Raw genomic sequence first — 21254 nt, forward strand, 5'->3', positions numbered from 1 at the left:
GACGGCGGTTGGTTATAAGAGATGAACTAGGGTTTGGAGATGAGATGGTGCTGATGAAGATGTTGATGGTGATGAGTCCCCTCCGATGAGAGGAGTGTTGGTGATGACGATGGCGACGATTTCCCCCTCCGTGAGCGTAGTTTCCCCGGCAGGACGACCCTGCCGGAGCTCTAGATTGGTTCTGCTCAAGTTCCGCCTCGTGGCGGCGGGGATTCCTCCCGAAAGCCTCCTCTTGATTTTTTCTGGAACGAAACCATCCTGATAGCAAAAGAGGGGGGGCCAGAGGGCCAACTGGGAGCCCACAAGCCCCCTAGGCGCGGCCAGGGTGGTAGGGCGCGCCTCGCAGGCTTGTGGCCTCCTGGTGGCTCCACTCTGGTACTTCTTCGGCCCAGTATTTTTTATAAATTCCAAAATAATTCCCCGTTGATTTTCACGGCTTTTGGAGTTCCGCAGAATAGATATCTCAAACTTGCTCCTTTTCAGGCCAGAATTCCAGGTGTCGGCATTCTCCCTCTTCATGTAAATCTTGCAAAATAAGAGAGAAAAGACATAAGTATTGTAATGTGAAGTGTAATAACATCCCATAAAGTGATAAATATCAACATAAAAGCATGATGCAAAATGGATGTATCAGTGCACCCCCCACACCCAGCCCAAGGCGCACGAGAGAGGGAAGGGGGGGACCTTAGCGCTGGTGGGCCTAAGGCCCACCTAGGGTGCGCCACCCCCTCTCCTCCCTTGGCCGACGGCAACCCCTCCCATCTAGGGCTGCCGCACCCTTTGGGGGTGGGAACCCTAAAGGGTGCGCCCCTCTCCTTCCCCTATATATAGTGGAGGTTTGGCCATTGGAGACACACAATTCTCTCTCTCTCGGCGCAGCCCTGCTTCTCCTCTCCCTCCTCTCCCACGGTGCTTGGCGAAGCCCTGCCGGGAGACCTCGTCGCTCCACCGCCACCATACCGTTGTGCTGCCGGAGCTCTTCCCCAACCTCTCCGTCCTCCTTGCTGGATCAAGGTGCGGGAGACTTCACCGGGCTACACGTGTGTTGAACGCGGAGGTGCCGTGGTTTGACACTAGATTGGAATCACACCGCGATATGAATCGCAACGAGTACAACTCCATCAACCGCGTTCTAGCAACGCTTCCGCTTAGAGATCTTCAAAGGTATGAAGATGCTCTCACCCCTCTCTCGTTGCTGGTTTCTCCATAGGAAGATCTATGTATGGCGTAGGATAATTTTGAATTTTTGCTACGTTACGCAACAGTGGCATCCAAGCCAGGTTTTCTATGCGTAGATTCTTTGCACGAGTAGAACACAAAAAGGTTGTGGGCGCTGATTTTGTCAATTGCTTGCCACTACTAGTCTTATTCTTTTCCGGTGGTATTGTGGGATGAAGTGGCTTGGACCAACCTTACATATACGCTTATGTGAGACAGGTTCCACCGGCTGACATGCACATGGTGCATAAGGTGGCTAGCGGGTGCCCGTCTCTCCTACACTAGTCGGATTAGATTTCATGAAAAGGGTCCTTATGAAGGGTAAATAGCTTTGGCATATCATCGTTGTGCCTGTCACATAGGTAAGAAGGCGTTCTTGCTAGAAACCCAAATCAGCCACGTAAAACTTGCAACAACAATTAGAGGACGTCTAACTTGGTTTTACAAGGTTTGACATGTGATGTGATATGGCCAAAGGATGTGATGTTACATGTGTGATGTATGAGATGTTCATGTTCTTGTAATAGGATTCACGACTTGCATGTCGATGAGTATGACAACCGACAGGAGCCATAGGAGTTGTCTTAATTTATTGTATGAGATGCAACGCCATGTGTTTACTACTTTTACTTCATTGCTAACGGTTAGCTGTAGTAGTAGTAGTAGTAGTAGTAGTAGTAGTAGTAGTAGTAGTAGTTGGCGTGACAACTTCACAGAGACACGATGATGGAGATCATGGTGTCACGCCGGTGACGATGATGATCATGCGATGCCCGAAGATGGAGATCGAAGGAGCAAAGATGATAATGGCCATATCATGTCACTATATGATTGCATGTGATGTTTATCATGTTTTTCATCTTATTGCTTAGAACGACAGTAGCATAATAAGATGATCCCTCATAAAATTTCGAGAATGTATTCGCCTAAGTGTGCACCGTTTCGAAGGATCGTTGTCTCGAAGCACCACGTGATGATCGGGTGTGATAGATTCTAACGTTCACATACAACGGGTGTAAGCCAGATTTACACACGCGAAACACTTAGGTTGACTCGATGAGCCTAGCATGTACAGACATGGCCTCGAATACGAGAGACCGAAAGGTCAAACATGAGTCGTATGGTTGAATACGATCAGCATGAAGATGCTCACCATCGACGACTAGTCCGTCTCTCATGATGATCGAACACGGGTTAGTCGACATGGATCATGTAACACTTCGATGACTATAGGGATGTCGATTTAAGTGGGAGTTCATACATAATTTGATTAGATGAACTTAATTATCATGAACTTAGTCTAATAGTTGTCTTTACAAATATTGTAGATCCAATGGCCAACACACGTGTCAACCTCGATTTCAACGCGTTCCTAGAGAAAAACAAGCTGAAAGATGATGGTAGCAACTATGCGGACTGGGTCCGCAACTTGAAGCTCATCCTCATTGCATCCAAGAAGCCTTATGTCCTTGATGCACTGCTAGGTGACCCTCCTGTGCTCGCGGCAACCCAAGATGTTCAGAATGTCTGGCAAACACGGAGTGATGACTACTCTCTGGTTAGGTGTGGCATGCTATACAGTTTAGAAACGGGGCTCCAAAGGCGTTTTGAGCAACACGGAGCATATGAGATGTTCCAGGAGCTGAAACTAGTTTTTCAAGCTCATGCATGGGTCGAGAGATATGAAGTCTCCGACAAGTTCTTTAGCTATAAGATGGAGGAGAACAGTTCTGTTAGTGAACATATACTCAGGATGTCTGGGTTGCATGGTCGTCTGACTCAGCTTGGAGTCAAACTTCCGGATGACGCTGTAATTGACAGAATCCTCTAGTCTCTCCCACCAAGCTACAAGGGTTTTGTGCTGAAATACAACATGCAAGGATGGAGAAGATCATTCCCGAGTTGTACTCGATGCTGAAATCTGCAGAAGTAGAAATCAAGAAAGAGCATCAAGTGTTGATGGTCAATAAGACCACCAGTTTCAAAAAGGGCAAGGGTAAGAAGAACTTCAAGAAATACGGCAAAGATGTTGCCACGCCCGGTAAGCCAGTTGCCGAGAAGAAGAAAAAGAATGGACCCAAGCCTGAGACTGAGTGCTACTATTGCAAGGGAAACGGTCACTGGAAGCGGAACTGCCCCAAGTACTTAGCGGATAAGAACGCCGACAACGTCAAAGGTATATATGATATACATGTTATTGATGTATACCTTACCAGCGCTCGTAGTAGCTCCTGGGTATTTGATACCGGTGCTGTTGCTCACATTTTCAACTCAAAGCAGGAACTGCGGAATAAACGGAGGCTGGCCAAGGACGAGGTGACGATGCGCATCGGGAATGGTTCCAAGGTCGATGTGATCGCCGTCGGCACACTACCTCTACATCTACCGTCGGGATTAGTTTTAAACCTTAATAATTTTTATTTAGTACCAGCTTTGAGCATGGACATTGTATCAGGGTCTTGCTTAATGCGAGACGGCTACTCATTTAAGTCAGAGAATAATGGTTGTTCTATTTATATGAGTGATATGTTCTATGGTCATGCTCCGCTGGTGAATGGTTTATTCTTGATGAATGTCGATCGTGATGTTACACATATTCATAGTGTGAATGCTAAAAGATGTAAGGTTGATAATGATAGTCCCACATACTTGTGGCACTGCCGCCTTGGTCATATCGGTGTCAAGCGCATGAAGAAACTCCATACTGATGGACTGTTAGAGTCTCTTGACTTTGAATCATTTGACACATGCGAACCGTGCCTCATGGGCAAGATGACCAAGACTCCGTTCTCAGGAGTAATGGAGCGAGCGACCGACTTATTGGAAATAATACATACTGATGTATGTGGTCCAATGTACGTTGAAGCTCGCGGTGGCTATCGTTATGTTCTCACTCTCACTGATGATTTGAGTAAGTATGGATATATCTACTTGATGAAGCACAAGTCTGAAACATTTGAAAAGTTCAAAGAATTTCAGAATGAGGTTGATAATCAACGTGACAAGAAAATAAAGTGTCTACGATCTGATCGTGGAGGAGAATATTTGAGTCACGAGTTTGGCACACACCTAAGGAAATGTGGAATAGTTTCACAACTGACGCCGCTTGGCACACCGCAACGTAACGGAGTGTTTGAACGTCGTAATCGCACTTTATTAGATATGGTGCGATCTATGATGTCTCTTACCGACTTACCGCTATCATTTTGGGGATACGCATTGGAAACTGCAGCATTCACTTTAAATAGGGCATCGTCTAAATCCGTTGAGATGATACCGTACGAATTATGGTTTGGCAAGAAACCTAAGCTGTCATTTCTGAAAGTGTGGGGTTGCGATGCTTATGTGAAGAAACTTCAACCAGAAAAGCTCGAACCCAAAGCGGAGAAATGCGTATTCATAGGATACCCTAAGGAAACTATTGGGTACACCTTCTATCTTAGATCCGAAGGTAAAATCTTTGTTGCCAAGAACGGATCCTTTATAGAGAAAGATTTTCTTTCGAAAGAAGTAAGTGGGAGGAAAGTAGAACTTGATGAGGTAATTGTACCTCCTCTTGAACCGGAGAGTAGCGTAAGGCGGGAAAATGTTCCTGTGGCTCCTACACCAATGAAGCGGAAGTTAATGATGATGATCATGAAGCTTCAGATCAAGTTGCTACTGAACCATGAAGGTCCACAAGGGTACGTTCCGCACCAGAGTGGTACGGCAACCCTGTGATGGAGATCATGTTGTTAGACAACGGTGAACCTTCGAACTATGAAGAAGAAATGGCGGGCCCGGATTCCAACAAATGGCTTGAGGCCATGAAATACGAGATAGGATCCATGTATGAGAACAAAGTATGGACTTTGGTGGACTTGCCCGATGATCGGCGAGCCATAGAAAATAAATGGAACTTCAAGAAGAAGACTGACACAAACGGTAATGTGACCATTTATAAAGCTCGACTTTCGCAAAGGGTTTTCGACAAATTCAAGGAGTTGACTACGATGAGACTTTGTCTCCCATAGCGAAGCTGAGGTCATTCTGAATCATGTTAGCAATTGCCGCTTTTCATGATTATGAAATTTGGCAAATGGGCGTTAAAACAACGTTCCTTAACGGGTATCTTAAGGAAGAGTTGTATATGATGCAACCAGAAGGTTTTGTCGATCCTAAGAGTGCCAACAAAGTATGCAAGCTCCAACGCTCCATCTATGGGCTGGTGCAAGCATCTCGGAGTTGGAACATTCGCTTTAATGAGGTGATTGAAGCGTTTGGGTTCATACAGGTTTATGGAGAAGCTTGTCTATATAAGAAAGTGATTGGGAGCTCTGTAGCTTTTCTCATACTATATGTGGATGACATATTATTGACGGGGAATGATATAGAGTTATTGAAGAGCATAAAGACCTACTTCAATAAAAGTTTTTGAATGAAGGACCTTGGAGAAGCTGCATGCATATTAGGCATCAAGATCTATAGAGATAGATCGAGACGCCTCATAGGTCTTCCACAAAGTACTTACCTTGACAAGATATTGAAGAAGTTCAATATGGAAAACTCGAAGAAGGGGTTCTTGCCAGCTTTGCAAGGTATGAGATTGAGTAAGACTCAGTCACCGACGACGACAGCAGATAGAGAGAAGATGAGTACTATCCCCTACGCTTCAGTCATGGGCTCTCTAATGTATGCCATGCTATGTACCAGACCTGATATAAACCTTGCCATAACTTTGGTAGGGAGGTACCAAAGTGATCCCGGTATGGAACACTAGACATCGGTCAAGAATATCCTTAAGTACCTTAAAGGATTAAGGAGATGTTTCTCGTTTATGGAGGTGACGAAGAGCTCGTCGTAAAGGGTTATGTTGATGCTAGCTTCGACACAGATCCAGATGACTCTAAGTCACAAACCGGATACGTGTATGTTATGAATGGTGGGGCAGTGAGCTGGTGCAGCACTAAGCAAGACGTCGTGGCAGAATCTACATGTGAAGTGGAGTACATAGCTGCTTCGGAAGCAGCTCATGAAGGGATCTGGATGAAGGAGTTCATCACCGACATTGGAGTGGTTCCAGGCGCGTCAGGTCCAATGACACTCTTCTGTGATAACACTGGAGCCATTGCCATAGCCAAGGAGCCCAGATTTCATAGGAAGACCAAGCACATCCAACGCCGCTATAACTCCATCCACGACCAGGTCCAGAGAGGAGTCATAGATATTTGTAAAGTACACACGGATCTGAATATTGCAGACCCATTGACTAAACCTCTTCCACGAGCAAAACATGATCAACACCACAATGCTATGGGTGTTCGATTCATCACAATGTAACTAGATTATTGACTCTAGTGCAAGTGGGAGACTGTAGGAAATATGCCCTAGAGGCAATAATAAAATGGTTATTATCATATTTCCTTGTTCATGATAATCGTCTATTGTTCATGCTATAATTGTATTAATAGGAAACAGTAATACATGTGTGAATAAATAGATCACAATGCGCCCCTAGCAAGCCTCTAGTTGCCTAGCTCGTTGATCAATAGATGATCATGGTTTCCTGATCATGGACATTGGATGTCATTGATAACGGGATCACATCATTAGGAGAATGATGTGATGGACAAGACCCAATCCTAAGGATAGCACTAGATCGTGTTGTTTGTATGCTAAAGCTTTTCTAATGTCAAGTATATTTTCCTTCGACCGTGAGATTATGCAACTCCCGGATACCGTAGGAGTGCTCTAGGTGTATCAAATGTCACAACGTAACTGGGTGACTATAAAGGTGCACTACGGGTATCTCCGAAAGTATCTGTTGGGTTGGTACGAATCGAGGTCGGGATTTGTCACTCCGTGTGACGGAGAGGTATCTCTAGGCCCACTCGGTAGAACATCATCATAATGAGCTCAATGTGACTAAGGAGTTAGTCATGGGATGATGTACTACGGAACGAGTAAATAGACTTGCCGGTAACGAGATTAAACAAGGTATAGGGATACCAACGATCGAATCTCCCGCAAGTTCTATACCGATAGACAAAGGGAATTGTATACGGGATTGATTGAATCCTTGACATCGTGGTTCATCCGATGAGATCATCGTGGAACATGTGGGAGCTACCATGGGTATCCAAACCCCACTGATGGTTATTGGCTGGAGAGGTGTCTCGGTCATGTCTGCATGCCTCCCGAACCCGTAGGGTCTACACACTTAAGGTTTGATGACGCTAGGGTTATAGGGAATTGTTGTACGAGGTTACCGAAGGTAGTTCGGAGTCCCGGATGAGATCCCTGACGTCACGAGGAGCTTCGGAATGGTCCGGAGGTAAAGATTGATATATAGGATGGATGGGTTTGGACGCCGGAAATGTTTTGGGCAACACCGGCAACGTGTCGGGACCACCGGAAGGGTTCCGGAGGCCCACCGGGAGAGGCCACCAGCCCCGGGAGGCTACATGGGCCAAGTGTGAGAGGTAACCAGCCCCTAGGTGGGCTGGTGCACCCCCCACACCCAGCCCAAGGCGCACCAGAGAGGGAAGGGGGGGGGGGGGAAACCCTAGCGCTGGTGGGCCTAAGGCCCATCTAGGGGTGCGCCACCCCCTCTCCTCCCGTGGCCGCCGGCCAGCCCCTCCCATCTAGGGCTACCGCACCCTTTGGGGGTGGGAACCCTAAAGGGTGCGCCCCCCTCTCCTTCCCCCTATATATAGTGGAGGTTTTGGCCAATGGAGACACGCAGTTCTCTCTCTCTCGGCGCAACCCCACTTCTCCTCTCCCTCCTCTCCCACGGTGCTTGGCGAAGCCCTGCCGGGAGACCTCGTCGCTCCACCGCCACCACGCCGTCGTGCTGCCGGAGCTCTTCCCCAACCTCTCCCTCCTCCTTGCTGGATCAAGGTGCGGGGGACGTCATCGGGCTGCACGTGTGTTGAACGCGGAGGTGCCATGGTTTGGCACTAGATTGGAATCACACCGCGATCTGAATCGCAACGAGTACGACTCCATCAACCGCGTTCTAGCAACGCTTCCGCTTACTGATCTTCAAAGGTATGAAGATGCTCTCACCCCTCTCTCTTTGCTGGTTTCTCCATAGGAAGATCTATGTATGGCGTAGGAAAATTTTGAATTTTTGCTATGTTACCCAACAAGTTTATGACTCGAATCTTGCGGTACAACTCGTATGAAACGTATGCATCTTTTGGTGCATAATAAATGTTGATAGGGTCAAGTGGGGTCCTCCCCAATGTTTGTGCTGAGACCTTAGGAATTTGGTCTTCATATCAGCATACACCGCGTCGATCAAGGAGACTACCATATGAGCCATCGAAGTCCTGTCATGTCGAAACATGTATGTTTGTTGGAGATCAATGTGGCAATCAGCTGGTATCTCAATACCGAAGTTGCGCCTCATCTTCAGCTTGTCGTTCCTTATGTCAACGCTAGCAAAACTTATGCCGCTGCGAAGGAAGTCCATGAGTTATCGGCAATGCTTGTCACTAATGCAACAACAACAAATTAAAATAGAACAAATGTTACATACTGCTCCAACAAGGAAAAATGTTTCACTACAACTAAAGAGAAAATTATCTTTAGGATTCAAATGGAACATATTGCTATCCTATGCAATTTTCATGTCCTATGAATTGATCAAGAAACCGTAAATTAACTATGACATATATATATATATATATATATATATATATATATATATATATATATATATATTCTCCCACGGTTTTGCAAATATGCAACAAGGAAAATTGTTTCACTACAACTAAAGAGAAATTGATCTTTATAGGATTCTAATGGAAGATATTGCTACCCTATGCAAGAAAACCTCAATTAACTATCCAATGGAACATGTATAGAAACTGCATATTGCTATCCAATGGAACCTAGAGAGATCACTATATGCAATTTTCATAACCTTGGATCAAAGAACACCGCGGGAAATTGTTTCACTACAACTAAAGAGAAATTGATCTTTATAGGATTCCAATGGAACATATTGCTATCCTATGCAATTTTCATATCCTATGAATTGATCAAGAAACCCTCAATTAACTATCCAATGAAACATATATAGAAACTGCATATTGCTATCCAATGGAACCTAGAGAGATCACTATATTTAATTTTCATAACCTTGGATCAAAGAACTCCGCAGAAAATTGTTTCACTACAACTAAAGAGAAATTGATCTTTATAGGATTCCAATGGAACATATTGCTATCCTATGCAATTTTCATATCATATGAATTGATCAAGAAACCCTCAATTAACTATCCAATGGAACATATATAGAAACTGCATATTGCTATCTAATGGAACCTAGAGAGATCACTATATATATATATATATTGATCGGCCGTGTACTCCAGATCAAGCCACAAGAATTGCTCATGCTCCACCGCGACGTCAAGCCATCCCCTCAACTGTCTAAGAAAATGCGGCACCTCCCTGCCGTCGTTCGTGTACACGACATCGAGTTTGGTCTTGCCATGTGCGAGCACCTCTCCGAAGCGAGTTGGCATGGTGAAAGAAGAGAAGGGAAGAAGAGAGGGAAAGAAGAGAGGAAGAAGAGAGGAGAGCGAGAGAGGAGAAGAACAGAGAACGGCGAGAGACTCTGCTTCGGTTGCGCTTTTCACCGCTGGAAACGAGGCGGGAGGAAAACCGTTTGGGCCTTTAGTCCCGGGTTGATCCACCAACCGGTATTAAAGGGTGATACGAACGGTTGCCACCACCATTTAGTCCCGGTTTGATCCACTAACCGGGACTAAAGGGGGATACGAACGGTCCACCTGGTCCCGGTTTGATCCATCAACCGGGACGAAAGGGGGATATGAACGGTTCCGGCCTATTGGTCCCGGTTCGTGTCTGAAACCGGGACCAAAGGGTTGACACAAACCGGGACCAATGGTCCACGATGCCCGGCCGACGCTCTGGCCTCACGAACCGGGACCAATGACACCATAGGTCCTGATTTATGGATGAACCTTGACTAATGAGATTGCAGGCCTGGACCAAAATCCTCTTTTCTTCTAGTGCTGCTGGGAGAGGATGCTGTAGAGTCCACGAACGACCTCGAAGAGCACAGACGGCATTGAGGCCCCACCCCCAGCTTGGACCGGCAGTGCTTTTAAGGTCCATGCGGGCCGAAAGACTCATGCAGTTCAGCCCACCAAATGCTCGATGGTTGCACCGCAGGAGCCAACGCGTTGTAAATGTTTTTCTTCATCAATGTAACGTGCTTTGCTACGATAACCAGTCGGTGCTGCTGTTTGAAATGCCCACGCCTAGATCGCCGGGGTTTAATGTTTTGGCTGGAGGCGACATACAAGGAGTGCCACTAGATCTTGATCGCCCGCCAACTGGTTCACGCGGAACTGATTCTCTCATGTGCTTTGCTGCAATGGGCCCTGTGGCTTCCTCTTGATACTTCTATGTAGTATGTCCGTGCATCTCCAGAAACCTGAAACTGTGTGCAATGAGCTTTATAATACACACAGTTTTAGATTTCTGAAGATGCACGGATATACATAGAAGTGTGAAGAGGAAGGAACCACAGAGCCCGTTGCAGCAAAGCACCCGAGAGAATCAGTCCCGTGCGAACCAGTTGGCGGGCCCATTGCAGCAAATTGTAGCTCAGCCAAAAACTGCTTGATAAGTACCTAATTCCAACATGGCTGGCTGCTCAAGTCTGACCAGGAAACGTATGATTCGTTGCTTCATTTCGATATGATGGATCGGGGAACCCCTGTGATTTTTCTAGAAGCACATAGAGGACAACACAAGTCTCTGATTACGTCTACTCGACTTTAAACTGAAGTCCTTACTCAATATTAATAACTCTAGTACTCTGTACTTGTGAGACGTAACACTAACATTAGCCATGGACCATGGTATTGGCTCGTACCAATTCAGGGGCTCTTGTCTTGGTTACAATCACAATAACTCCACAACTACAAACCCTATTCAGAAAGCGACAGCACGCCACTCGGCTGACTAACAAAGCAGGACCGCTTCCCTTTCTAGGACAGCAGCCGGGCAGCCTCTCACTACAATTAGCCCTCGCGGGCCATTGATTTTTCTCCAGCATTCAAGTTTTAGCAGCCATGGGAGTCGCTCTCGCGCTCTCCTTTCTCCTCTGCTTCTGTCTCCATGGCGTGAGCTCCGGCTCCCCTTCCTTCACCTCGTTGTTTACCCTTGGAGACTCCTACATCGATGCCGGCAACTTCGTGATCATGGCTCCTCCGGCGGTGCCCGTATGGCATGACAAGCCTCCTTATGGCATGACCTTCTTTGGGCGCCCCACGGGCCGCCTCAGCGACGGGCGAGTCACCGTCGATTTCATCGGTAAGTTGAGCCATCTTATTCGTTGCATCAAGGGGATAATTTGCTCACGGTTAGACTTGATGGGATCTGAATATCTGGCCATGCATGCATGCATGCATGCATCTTTTTTTGGAGTCTGATCGAGTACATGTTATGTTTTGGTTTGTGGTACCAGCCGAGCAGTTTGGTCTCCCTCTTCTTCGAGCCTCCCTGCTAAACAGCTCATCGGACAACGTCTCCAAAGGCGTAAATTTTGCAGTCGGCGGCGCGACGGCGATCGACGTCGACTTCTACGAGAGGAGCAAATTGGTCCAGTTCAAGCTTATAAACAATTCTCTGAACGTGCAGCTGGGCTGGTTCGAGCAACTCAAGCCAACGATTTGCAACAAGACCTTATTAGGTATGTGCATGCTCTCCAGCCTAGCCATCACAATGCTTAACCCCTGCCAGTTACATACTGAAAAACCGCTTGATACGTACAGGGCACAGAGAGTGTCTCAGTAAAGCCCTCTTCTTCGTTGGGGAGTTCGGAGTGAATGACTACAACTTCGTGTGGAATGCGGGGAAGACTGAAGACGAAGTGAGATCCTATGTACCCAAAGTTGTGAAAAATATTGTCATGGCCGTGGAGGTACACTACACCTTTTCTGCCATGTAACGTTAGGACGCGACACCAAGCTAAACTAGTGTGTTTGCTTTGGTACCACAGACGCTCATCAAAGAAGGTGCAGTTTACGTGGTCGTGCCGGGGAGTCCACCGAACGGGTGCTCGCCCACCATGCTGACAACCCGCTCGAGCCTCAACAAGACGATGATGTACGACCACGTCGGCTGCCTAAGCGACATAAACCGTGTGGCTAAGTACCATAATTCCATGCTCCGTGCAGCGATTGACGCTCTCAGGGGCAAGTATTCGCATGCCAAGATCATCTACGCCGACTTCTATGGCCCGATCATCACGATCCTCGAAAACCCTAGCCGTTTCGGTAAGGGCTATGAAGTTTGCAGGGACTGTACGTGTGTCCATGGCGGTGACACCTGCTTGCTGTCGTGGGGTCACTGAGTTTTCTATAAATTGATTGATATGCAGGAGTGGCCGGCGCCGACGCTCTATTGGCTTGTTGCGGAGGCGGCGGGGCATACAACTGGAATGCCAGCGCTGTGTGCGGCATGCCGGGGGTGAAAGCCTGCAAAGATCCCTCGGCGTTCGTTAACTGGGATGGGATTCACTACACGGAGGCTACATACCGCTTCATTGCTGAAGGGTGGCTTCATGGTCCTTTTGCCGATCCGCCAATACTTAGTGCTCTTCGCTATTAGAGAGAAGACTTAACCAAAACCATTACAGACAACAGGAGAAGTTCATGAGTATGTTAATATCATATTTTAGAAAGAATTAGTGGTGGTGGCGATGAGAGGCATGGAGGATCTACGATGACATAATGGTATCATGGAGCTCGGTGGCGCCACGAGAGAGAGGGTAAGTCTAGTGTCCGAATGACAACCAGTTATTTTTTTTATAGTGGATTGTTGAGACACTACTGAAAAACAGTTTTTTTGTCATCTGCCTAATCTTTGTCGTCTGCCAGCTGATGGCAAAGAGTGTCTTTGCCGTCAGCTTCCACAAAGCAGACGGCAAAGCACTGGCTGATGGCATAGAGTGTTTTTGCCATGAGTCACATCTTTGCCGCCAGCTAGCAGACGACAAAGAGTCTGAGAGCAGACGACAAACATGTAGATGGGCCCACCTGACCGCGGGGTGGTTAGGTCAAACTGGAGTCCCTTCTTTGCCGTCTGCTAGCGGACGACAAAGAGTCCGGAGGCAGATGACAAAGAGCTAACTCCGTTAACGGCTCCTTCCCCCCACCCTGCCCCCCCTCTCTCTCTCTCTCACCCACACTGTGTAACGGCTCACCCCGGGCGCCCCTCTCTCTCTCTCCCAATCCCGACGCCCACCGCCGCCACCACCATCGCGCCGCCGCCCACGTCGCGCCGCCGCCCTTGTCACCCCCCCGCCGCCCCTGTCGCCCCCACCGCCACCGTCGCGCCACCACCACCGTCGCGCCGCTGCCCCACCTCGCCCCCGCTGCCGCTGCCCCACCACCGTCGCGCCGCCGCCCCTGGCCCTCCCTGCGCCGCCCCGCCACCCCCAACACCCCCGACCCCGCCACAGCCGCCCCTCTCGGTGAGCCCCCACACCCCCCCCCCCCCCGCGCACCCGCATTATTTTTTGGAATTAGATTATAACTACCAGCATGATTTTTATTGTTGTTGTAGTAGTTGTTCTTGTTAGTAGTTTTAGTGGTAGTATTTTTAGTAGTTGTTCTTGTTAGTAGTTTTAGTAGTTTTTCTTGTTAGTAGTTTTAGTAGTTGTTCTTGTTAGTAGTTTTAGTGGTAGATTTAGTTAGTTGGTAGATTTAGTAGGTAGTTTAGTGGTAGATTTTGTTTTGTTAATTAGTGGTAGCTTGTTAAATTAGTTAGGTTAGTTAGTTAGGTGGAGGAGGAGAAGAGGAGAAGAGGAGGAGGAGGAGGACGAGAAGAGGAAAAGAAGAAGAGGGGTAGGAGGAGGAGGGGGAGGAGGGGGAGGAGAAGAAAAAGAAGAAGAAGAAGAAGAAGAAGAGGAGAAGAAAAAAATAAGAAGGAGAAGAAGAAGAAGAAGAGAAGAAAAAAAATAAGAAGGCGAAGAAGTAAAGAAGAAGAGAAGAAGAGAATAAGAAAAAAATAAGAAGGAGAAGTTATTTAGCTTGGTTAGTTAGCTAGATGCTTTTTTAGTTACTTAGTGGTAGATTCTTTTTAGTTAGCTAGATTTTTTTATGTTTAGTGCTATCTAGGTTTAGCGATAGGTTTAGTTAGCTTGGTTAGTTAGGTTAGTTAGTTAGTTAGCTTAATAGAAAGAATAGGAAGAAGAAGAAGAGGAGGAGGAGGAGAAGAAGAAGAAGAGGAGGAGGAGGAGGAGGAGGGGGAGGAGACAAAAATAGGAAGGAGAAGAAGAAAAGAAGAAGAGAAGAAGAAGAGAAGAAGAATACCTTCTCCTCCTTCTCCTTCTTCTCCTCCTTCTTCTCCTCCTCCTCCTTCTCCTTCTTCTTGATTTCTTCTTCTTCTCCTCCTCCTCTTTCTTCTCCTCTATCTTATTCTCCTTACCTTATTTTCCCCAACAATGAGATAATTAGCCCATTTAGCTACAAAATGGCATAAAAACCTTGGTTAGCTCATGAATATTATATTCTTAACTTGTTTTCCTCTAAAATGACATAATTAGAATATTTGTGTTGATCGGGTGGATTTACATGTGATAGTTGTCTCGTCGCTGTGAGGTCTGCTGTGCGAAGACCTCCCCGTGCGTTGTACGAGCTCCGCCCCTGCATTCGTGCGTCAGTACAAATTTCAACTCCTCCCCGCCCCTTCATTTACTGTGGCTCGGTTTCCGGATGAAACTTTCTAGATTTATGTAATTAAATTAATTTATCTGTATGCGTGACCAGTATGCGTCTCCCGTTCGAAAGGCCGACATCTATAAATATGCATGTCTTTGCATATTTATAACCGCCATCCTTTCGAATTGTCCAACATTATCCATGGACAGCCCGAGTATGTATAGATTGGGTTCGTTTTCCCGTATGCTGTGCTCTGGATCCGATGCGGAATTTCGTCAGTGCCTCCCTGTTGTTCTCCGAATGCACATCCTCTCTGTTTATTGCGGAGACGTGTATCAGGAGAACAGCGGGGATGTGCTGCCGAAATTTTGCGTTGGATCCGGAGCAGAGCATGGGGAAACGAACCCAATCTACACATACGCGGGTGGGATTAGGACCTATCTTTACCTATTAGCGTGTAGGTTGCCTCGACGTAATAAAAATGGCGAACCTGATTAACTGATGAATATAAATGCTAAATTATATATAAATATATTTCTTCTGTCTTTAGTAGCTAGGCAAGATGAGTGATTGTGCGTGGATGTATACCGGTCACCCTAGTCAGAAAGAGATGACGAAAGAATGGTTTGTAAAAACAAAGGAATTTGTGAAAGCCGCATTCACAAATGGCCAAGAAAGAAACTATTGCCCCTGTCCTGGATGCGACAACTATAAAAAGACGATAGAGGCTGTAATGATTAAACACCTGCGGAGGAGGGGTTTTAAGCCTAATTATACGGTGTGGACATTTCATGGTGAGTCTATACAACGCACAAGAGCTGAGGTGGTCCGTCGTCGCACGGACGAGCATGGTACCGGGATCGAAGACATGGTGCAAGACTTTGATGATGCTCGGGATTCGGAAGATGAGATGGAGGAATCTGCAAAGGCCTTTTATGAAATGTTGGAGTCTTCAAAACGTCCTCTCCATGAGCACACTGAGCTCTGTCAGCTGGATGCAATTGCACAAGTAATGGCTCTGAAGGCTCGGTTCAACTTGGGAAGAGAATGCTACGACACGATGATGACACTATTTGGACGCTTCCTACCCAAAGGCCATGTCATGCCTGCAAACCTATACCAGTCGGACAAAATACTTCGTGTACTTAAGATGCCCTATGAGAAGATAGATGCATGTGAGAAAGGATGTGTCTTATTTAGGAAGGAGTATGCACACTTGGACTATTGTCCCAATTGCGAGTCTTGCAGGTATCTTGTGGTAGACAACGGTATGGGTGAGAAGAGGCAGACCAAAATTGCAGTTAGTGTTCTTCGGTATATGCCAATCGTACCAAGACTTCAATGTCTTTTCATGGTCGAAGAGACAGCCAGACAGATGACATGGCACAAATTGGGCAAAAGAACCGAACTAGATGCGGATGGGAATAAGATGGTGGTACACACATCGGATGGGGAAGCGTGGAAACATTTCGATGGATTGCATCAGGATAAAGTGACAGATCCAAGGAATCCTCGAGTCTGCGTCGCCACGGATGGTTTTAATCCCCTCGGCATGACGGCAACCAAATATAATTGTTGGCCTGTATTTGTCATTCCACTCAATCTCCCACCCGGACAGATTATGCAAAGAAAGAACATATTTCTCACATTGATAATTCCAGGGCCCAATTATCCGGGGAAGAATATAAATGTGTACCTGCAGCCGATTAAGGATGAATTGGAAGACGCTTGGGATAATGGGGTCAAGACATACGATGCTGCTAGAAAACAAAACTTCAAAGTGCATGTGTGGTACATGTACTCTATGCATGACTTGCCGGCGTATGCACTATTCTCTGGATGGTGTGTGCATTGAAGGTTCCCGTGCCCCCAATGCAAGGTAGCTCTTCAGTTTCATTGGTTGCAGGAGGGTCGGAAGTATTCTTGCTTTGACTTGCATAGACAGTTCCTGAATCCTGACCATTAGTTCAGAAAAGACAAGAAGAACTTTACCAAAGGTAAAGTTGTCAAAAACTTGGCACCACCTGCGTTGACAGGCCAACAGATCCTGGATCAGTTAAACGCCCTCGAGCCTGATCCAGAGCGTCGAGGGTATTTCAAGGGGTATAATTCAAAACACGCCTGGACTCACAAGCCATGCTTCTGGGATCTGCCTTACTTCAAAGACCTCCTTCTTCCACACAATATCGACATGATGCACACTGAAAAGAATATCGGAGAGGCTATTTTTGGTACATTGTTCGACATAGATGGGAAGACAAAGGATAGTACTAAGGCTAGAGTCGATCAAGAGGCACTACGTCATAGACCGTTACAAAACATGCGAGAAGGCAAAGGAAAGCAGAAGTGGTCGAAGCCAAAGGCCTGGTTCAATCTTGGAAGGCCAGCTATGAGGGAAATTATCTTGTGGGTCAAAATGCACTTGATGTTCCCCGATGGGTATGCAGCGAATCTAAAGAGGGGAGCGAGTCTTGAAAAATTAAAAATCTTTGGTGTCAAGAGTCATGATTGGCACATATGGCTAGAGCGGGTAATGCCGGTGATGTTACGTGGCTTTATTCGTGAGGATGAATGGCTAGTACTGGCGGAGCTGAGCTATTTCTTCCGTGTTCTTTGTGCGAAAGAATTGTCGCCTGGCGTGGTAGAAGACATGGAGGAGTTTGCACCGGAGTTGTTGTGCAAGTTAGAGAAGATCTTTCCACCGGGCTTCTTTAATCCAATGCAGCATTTGATTTTACATCTACCGACCGAGGCAAGATTGGGTGGGCCCGTGCAAGATCGTTGGTGCTATGCAACTGAGAGGATGCAGAAGACCCTTCGAGCTAAATGTAAAAATAAGCGTAGAATTGAAACATCGATGGCTGAGGCATTCATTACTGAGGAGGCGGCAAACTTTGTGACAGCACACTACGAAGCCAAAAATCATCATTTGCATAATCCGAAGCCTCGGCACAATGATGCAGACCCTAAAAAAGGTGGGTCCAACCTCAGCCTATTCAGAGGGAAGCTCGCACCAGCCGGTGCTTCGAAACCAATAACGTTGGATGTCGAAGAATGGCGGAACATTTCGTTGTATATCTTCAACAACCTAACAGAAGTGCGGCCGTACATCGAGTGAGTTCTCGACACATTTTCCCGTAACTTCTAATTCATTTGAACTGCTCTTATTCCCGGATATGTCAAACAGCCGTTACGCCGCCAAATTCTCGGATGGAGCGGTGATCGAAAATGATTCCGTCAAAGAGTATGAGCTTCTGTCAAAGACAGGAGGCGGCTATCCCGGTTTCATCTCTTGGTTCAAACAAACGGTAATTATCAATAATGGACCATTTCATTTCTTGGTCTAACTTGCGGCTAATGCAACAATCGTTTCGTATTAAACTTGTAGGCTAATTCAGAGTCTATGGACGCCGAATTGAGACAAGTCGCTAATGGTTTTGACTATAAGGTCCGTTCATTTGAGAAATACAACATCAACGGGTATCTCTTTCGTACCTTTGGCAAAGAGCTATCTATGCCCGACCGAAAATCTACAAATTGTGGTGTCTCTGCTATCGGCAAAGGTGTTATCGAGTATTATGGAAGAGTTGAAGCAATTTATGAACTTCAATTCTATGGTGAAAACCCACCGAACGTCGTAGTCTTCAAATGTTATTGGTTCCAGCCGAAGGAGACTAGAAGGACTCATGAACATATAGGACTATTCGAAATCAATCCAAACACCCATTTAGATGTTCCCAATGTCTATATTACGGCTCAAGAGGCGACCCAAGTTTTCTATTTACCGTGGGCATGCCAAACGGATAAGAATATGGAAGGTTGGTATGTTGTTTATGAAGTGCCGCCACATGTCAGACCACCTCTCCCAAATGAACAGGATTATGAACCTCACATTAACCCAGACACATATGATGGAGAATTCTTCCAAGAAACACGTCTTTCCAAGAAACGTTTCAAGAACCGCCGTGCTTCACCCAAGAACATGGAAGTAGACAGCGACAATGAATCCGACTCCACCCCTGAGCCGGAACCAGAAGACCTGGAACTCGTAGAGGTTACTGACGCGGATGACCTGTCAATGCTTCAACGATTAAAGAAAGGCCTTTCACAACTTCACGCCGTTGAACCCGACGAGCACGTCATTCATGAAGAAATGCGTGATAGTGATGATGATGATGCATTTATTGATGATGATTATTAGTTTGTAAGATTCACAACTTAAATTATATATATTTTAATCTTTATTTTTCATGTACATATTATTATTCATGTGAGTTATTCAATTTCTTATGTTGTACTAATTTCTTTTAATCTTTATCATGACACGTCACCAGGTGTTGAAAGATGGTGGGCGCTGGTCCAGAGCGCTCGACGGGTTCTTCCCAGCCGCTCCGCACGAGGGGTGGTACTTCCCTTCCACCCCTATGTCTCCGTAGAGCCTTGGCAGACAGTCTGTCGACACCACCCATGGGTTCTTCTTCGTCGGCGGCATTGCCCACTGGGAGAGGTGTTGGTCGGGTAGGGAAGAAGGGGAAGGGTACAGGGAGAGGTGGTGGCCGCGGAAGATCCAGGAGGACTGTTGAGCCGTCCTCGCCACCACCACCAGCTCATTCACCCGAGCATAGGACTACAATGGTCGACCCGTTTGCGGAGGAGGCTACGGGGACTCCGGTCCAGGAGCCTGGTGTTGACGGGCATTCGTCCCATGAGACTCCGGTCCAGGATCAGCCTCGGGTCGAGGTGCATTTGGCCCACGAGACTACGGTTCCGGAGGCTTCACCCGACGTGGGGAGGCCCGGATGGGATACCTGGCCGGATCGGACCGAGTTGCCGGATTGGACCGAGGGGCCGGGTGGCTGAGGGGGCGGGGATGGCGGGGATGAGTTTACGGATAGTGAGGGCGATGTGCAGGTAGACGGGGCCAGCGTGTAAAAGCGTGGTGGTACACGTCTCCCGGTCGTGCCGGCTACATGCGAGCAGAGGCCGGTGATTAAACCTGAAGGAGATAGGTAAGTACATTTACTCTTTTTTTAGCTTTTGCCTTCAAGTTTGTTCAAATATCTAATGCGTTGACCTTATCATACTGCAGGAGATGGGTACACCCTCTTGGAGTCCGCAGGCCGAACTCCGTCCTTGGTGTGCTTTTCCGGACAAATTTCCCGTGGTTTGTCACGTTGCCTGGTGAGGGTCAGGTTCCTACACTAGGATTTTCCCGGGAGCACTACCAGGCTCTGCACGCCCCACCGGAGGAGATCATAGATGGTGTCTTGCGCCACACGAGGGCCGAGATGGTGATCAAGAGCTTTTGGGTAAATTATCCTTTTACACAATCTAAAATTAACAATATAGCTAATTATTGTACTAATCGGTGTTTTCACATTTGATTGCAGACCTTCTATAGGTGTGAGGATGGATATGAGGAGGAGGCGGCCAAGGTTCTCGAGTCCGAGTGTAGGCGGTTACTACAGAACTTACGCCACGAGGCTCGGCCACAGGCTATTCGAGGCTACTACGCCACGCGTGGTATTAAGAAGCAGAAGAAGGATTGCCGCGGAAAGTTTCTGAAGAAGGAGCAATACATGAAGGTAATTACCTATTCTTAAGTCCTTCTACATAGTTTTCTTGATTTCATTCATAGGCGTAGCGCTCAAAATTCTTTCTAATAACTTACAGGTGCCCCCGAGATGGTGTGCGGATAAGATGGATTGTTGGGAGGCGTTGGTTGATGAGTGGTGCACAGGCAGCTGGCGAGCCATCCACGAGAATGCGAAGGATCGGCATAGCCAAATGGTTGGTGTGCCACACCATTAAGGCAGCGCCAACTTACTTCAGTTCGGACGAAACTGGGTATGTGATTTGCTTCATGATTCATGCAATTCATTCTTCATGCTAATATTTTGTTCCTCTCTTTTAGGCGCATCACAATAAGACGGAGATGCCACACTTGTACGACCTTTATGGCATGGCCCATACTGCCTCGTACAAGAAGGCGAAGGCATTCTCTGAGTCTGACCTAGATGATCCCAATAACTTCACCAACATATCATCCCACCACAAGCTCGTGGCATACAGGGACGCGGGGAAGGCTACGAAAGGGGATGACTTTAACCCTAGCCAGGAACCTTTGGATCCAAAGCTGGTAATGATATTTGGTGGCGGGAGGCCCCGTGGCTCGATAGCCATTGGAGATGGGATAATACATTGTCCACTCACTCTCCCTGAGATCAAGGTGCGCCAGTCGAGCAGCTGTCGTGAGATAATGCGTCGTCCACGGCCAGTCGATCTTGCCATCGAGGTTAGTTGTACGGAATAAGAACACTTTCATCCATTTCATTATGTGTGTCA

At 46.9% G+C, this 21254-nt stretch overlaps 1 protein-coding gene across 1 annotated transcript; it reads left to right on the forward strand.

Moving 5' to 3' along the window:
* The first annotated feature begins 11273 nt into the window (after positions 1–11273).
* Positions 11274–19285, forward strand: LOC123397159 (GDSL esterase/lipase At5g45910-like). The gene is made up of 6 exons (XM_045091815.1): positions 11274–11556; positions 11711–11935; positions 12018–12166; positions 12245–12521; positions 12626–13015; positions 19244–19285. Exons 1-5 carry the CDS (start codon positions 11316–11318, stop codon positions 12853–12855), a joined length of 1122 nt encoding a protein of 373 aa, XP_044947750.1. The 5' UTR covers positions 11274–11315; the 3' UTR covers positions 12856–13015; positions 19244–19285.
* The last annotated feature ends 1969 nt before the right edge of the window (positions 19286–21254 follow it).

The sequence above is a fragment of the Hordeum vulgare genome, chromosome 5H (assembly GCF_904849725.1).
Source record: "Hordeum vulgare subsp. vulgare chromosome 5H, MorexV3_pseudomolecules_assembly, whole genome shotgun sequence".
In the NCBI taxonomy this organism is placed as follows: domain Eukaryota; kingdom Viridiplantae; phylum Streptophyta; class Magnoliopsida; order Poales; family Poaceae; genus Hordeum; species Hordeum vulgare.